This window comes from Acanthisitta chloris, unplaced genomic scaffold (assembly GCF_000695815.1).
Source record: "Acanthisitta chloris isolate BGI_N310 unplaced genomic scaffold, ASM69581v1 scaffold35554, whole genome shotgun sequence".
Taxonomy (NCBI): domain Eukaryota; kingdom Metazoa; phylum Chordata; class Aves; order Passeriformes; family Acanthisittidae; genus Acanthisitta; species Acanthisitta chloris.
Genome location: NW_008668221.1, coordinates 10595 through 14791, shown reverse-complemented (window position 1 = coordinate 14791; position 4197 = coordinate 10595). Strand labels below are relative to the sequence as shown.

At 44.8% G+C, this 4197-nt stretch overlaps 1 protein-coding gene across 1 annotated transcript in view; it reads right to left on the bottom strand.

The window, feature by feature from the left end:
- Positions 1 to 236: 236 nt before the first annotated feature.
- The window catches only part of LOC103800436 (methylcytosine dioxygenase TET1-like), a gene marked incomplete at its 3' end in the record, with an annotated part of 7277 nt that continues 3316 nt past the window's right edge, over positions 237 to 4197 (bottom strand). Inside the window, exon 2 of the mRNA XM_009072810.1 lies at positions 237 to 354. Within this exon, the coding sequence (XP_009071058.1) occupies positions 237 to 354 (118 nt within the window). The remainder of the gene's footprint in view (positions 355 to 4197) is intronic.

Sequence of the window (4197 nt, the reverse complement as noted above, 5' to 3'; positions counted from 1 at the left end):
CCGCAGCCTTTGCCGCCGTGCCAGGCAGAGGGAACGCTGCCCGCACGGCCCCACGAAAAGATACAGCTCCGTCTTGGCATATTCGGAACGAACCTGTTTAGAATGGAAACAGATCACCATATAAACTCCAAGCGTAACTGTTTTCCCACAACTCCACCCGCTTAAAACGTTCATCCAGATGGAAGGAGGACGGAGAGGGCAGAGCTGTACAGCTGTCCCACCGAGCCCTCACGTACCACACGGGCCCTTGCTAACCAGGGACAGCAAACGAACGAGCAGGTACCGAACACTGCGGTCGCTGAAGCCTTCACTGACACAGTGTCCAAACCAGCACGCTGGCCGTGGATTTGTGCGCTGCACATGCAAACAACAGCAAGAACAGCAACACGCTGAAACTGTTTCCTTTGTCTACAGCTCAATTACCATGTAACTCCTCTCAGGTTATTGGTGCCAATGAGTTAAAGAGTGCAAACACTCAGATGTGGACGAACAACTCCATCTATCCCTATCAACTAAGTCAGAGAAAGCTGTTGCCCATTTTTTGTTGTCTGATGATACCTTGTATCTACGCTCCTCATTTGTTGCCCTATGAAATAGGATTTAGGATCAGGTAAAATAAAAGTACTGATTTGTAACTTTTCCCCCAAAGGGCCTCTATGCATAATAAACCCAAGAGAGGTACATACACTTGGTGATCTGATTCTTCTTCAGTTTTGGCTACTTAAGATGCTCCACAGGTCAGAAAAAAAATAATAAATTTGTTTCTTTAGAAACCTAAGACCCAGTATTGACATTTAGTCCCCAGTTTGGTGTATGCACTGAACAGCACTTAAGACAGCAGTTTCAGGTTTCCTTGTTACTCAGGCACTTTCCCTTCTTATTAGGACAGGTCCTCATATGCAAGGAAGGAAAGAATAAGTAGAGAAATAAAAATAAAGAAAGAAATGAAAATTTCCCCATAAAAGCTTTAAGAACCAGCACAAAAAATAAGGAGCAGTGAAGATGCAACTTGTTAAATGCAGCCTCTGAAAATACCTAGAGCCCAAACAAATCCATCACACTGTAATTTAGGCTGCACTACAGTCCACACCCAGGATCACAGAGAATGGCAAAGCAGTGCCATTATTTTACACACTCACAGAGAGTGAGTATGTATGTAACACAGGAGTAAACTGCACTACTCCAAGCCCCAGCTCTGCACCTGTGGGGAGGTTGTACACAGCTTTGCTCATCACGTGTGTTACCAAACTCTTCAGGCTGTGTGCTATCCCTTTACAGAATGCTCAAGTATCATATTCAAGGAGTGTTTTTATGTGCACTCATTTTAAAATGCAACTGGCTTAAGAGTCCACAAAGCCTAAAATTCTTGATTATAATTAGGCCTGGCTGGAAAACAAGAATTTCATTTTGGTTTTATTTTTTTGAGATTTCAACAGCTGGTTGTGTTCTAAAGCAGAGCAAACCTGCTTTGGAACAGACAGAGCATCACAAGGGGAGCCAGCAGTATCCTTTTATAATGCACCTGGCTTTTCGGCACTGTGTTAGAAAGCCACAAGCACGCAGGCCCTCGTTGTTTAATATTCCACGTTACTCAGATCACAGCTATTAAATAAGGTAACTCAAGACACCCTGGGCAACCCAGTGACCTGATTTTTTTTTTTGGTCAATTTGTTGGCCACAGGTCCCGCTAAATCCAACAATTGCCTGATACGAACTAAAGCTCTCCCCAGCAGATGTTCTCAGCCCAAGAGGAGGTAGGACCCTACAACGTAGGCACCCTGCCTTGACAAGCCTTGCAGAAAGCAGCCTCTGGAGATGAGGACTCCCCACACCACCACGTTTACAGCAGTTCTACAGCAGCCCTGTAAGATTATGGCCTTTTGGGCAAGAGGAGCTCTGGTGGCAGGTCGTGAAACCCTGAAAGTTCACCTGGGAACAGGTGGACACTCTCTGGCCCAGGGTGACAGCTATACCCCAGAGAGCACAGGCCAGCTGGGAGCTGGATAAGATCCAACCCACCAGAGCCCAGGACACCATGCACTATGGGCAGTGTTTTTATCAACAGTGTGTGCTGTTACATCTGCAACACCCACCTGGGCAAAATGGGAATCCTTTTTCCAAGGAGAAAAAGCAAATAAACCATGGGCCACTCTTCCTATCCCCATGCTGGTTTTGAAGCCTACGAATCCCTGCCCCACACTGCAATGCACCCAACCAGCCTCGACACGTGTGGCAATGCAATGGCAACCAGGCAGACCACTTCTGGGAATTAAATCTGTTCTTTGGTACCAAAGAGCTGGAAACCTGCCTGCTCTAACTGCTACACTATTTCAGAAAACAGCAGTTTTGGAGAAACAAGACAAACATGGGGAAGCATCACACTTGTGTGTGTGTGTGTAAACTTGTCAAAATCCGCACTGTGAAGCGTTCCCACATTATTCATCCCAGAAAGGATGGTGACCCAATATAAAGCCTTTTCCCTCTTCTTATCAGAGCTTATTTGCACCTTATTTACTGGGCTGCTCCTTCAAAAAATTTAACTAGCAAAAACATGTTTTCCCTTACAAATGTTAGGATTTTTTTATGCCAGCATCCAGGCACCCATGGTGTGAACTCGTCAGGAAGGGGGGCACGACATGTAGCAATACTGCTGCACACAGGGCTGGGAACTAGAGCCCACAGTACTTGATCTGGACTGTCATGATGTCACATTCCTGCAAAACCCACTACTGTCAGGAAGGCAGAGCATCACTGAAGGTTGATGTGGATGTTATTTTTAAGTGATATTTTTAAATTCCAATACAGTTTTCAAATCTTTATCTGGATTATGTGTGAATTAACAGAAGTAACAGCAATGTAACTAATTCCAGCTCCAAACGTGCAGCTGGTACTCTCTGGGGGTTGGATGCTCACGCACACGTGGGCTTGGGCGTTGGAATATGCACTTCAGTCTACATTTACAGCTTCCATCAGCCAGTCCTTACTCCTTCTAACTGTAATTCCACCTAAGTTCTTAGGGAAAACTAACAGTTTTCTTTCACAAACAGCACAGACAGACTGCCACCCCCTGCACTGGCTGTAGAGCCATTTCGTGTACAGAGCTCTCCTTGACTTCATTGGGACTTTTGCATTTTCTGGTTAGAATGAGAAGGGACAATTCCCTTTAAGGCAAAATACCAACAGTTACACTGTGTGCTCAGGCAGAGCATGTCTATCCCCCACACTCTCCTCCCAGTGAATCACCTCCAAAAAATGCTTACATTCCACCGACATTAGAGAGATGCAGGACCCTCCTGAACACGGAGCACACTGCAGCCAACCTCATTTCTCTAAATTATTTATGTTTACTTTATATACCATGGACAGAGACCTACAGTCTTGGTTTTTTTCTCAGCTGCTTTCTATTTGAAACCCATTACTGTCACAGAAGTCCCAGTTGTTGCAGTCCCAGTGCTATCAATTTGGGAAAACAATGGGATTCCCTGCAATCTTATCTAAAGGACAGCTGCTGAACAGAATGATAGTGTTCCCATCCCCCAACACCTCTCATCACATCTCCATATCTCTAAAGTGCTCATGTAACACTGTAGAAATACTTTCCTCTTTCATCTTCTCAGAGCACAGTTTCCAGAGATTAGCAGTGGGGCAAGACTTCTTTCTAGGAATATCTGCAAAGTCACTGGGTTTGATTCAAATACAATTTTATATGAAAATACCTGACATGCTCTTAAATGTCAGGAGTACTTCATTTCCTCCACGCAGGACTCCAAAACGTCACACAGAATTTAAGGAGCAGTGAAGGAGGCCTCTGGAACAACTCGAATGTATTGTACAGAATGTGACCAGTTTAATACAATAAAAGCAGACCAAAACAAAAGCCACCAAAGAAAAGAATTAACACAAGGAATCTCTCAAAGAAAGCAAAAGGAGTGCCCAGAGAGGACAAAGGTGAAGGGGCAAAACTAATCTGCAAGGAGAAGGTCAGCCTGAGCAACATGAAAAGAAGCATGTTTAGCCTGGAAAACAAAGGCTGACCGAAAAGCTGGAGTGCTTCCTTTCACCAACCCTGCCCAAACCCTCCTTAAAACATGGCTTTTAGATCACTCAACTCCACCAGTTCTCTCCCAGCAGCTTCTTCAATCCCACTGACTAAACATACAGAAAGACAATGTCATTACTCTTCAGCTCACTCAGGAT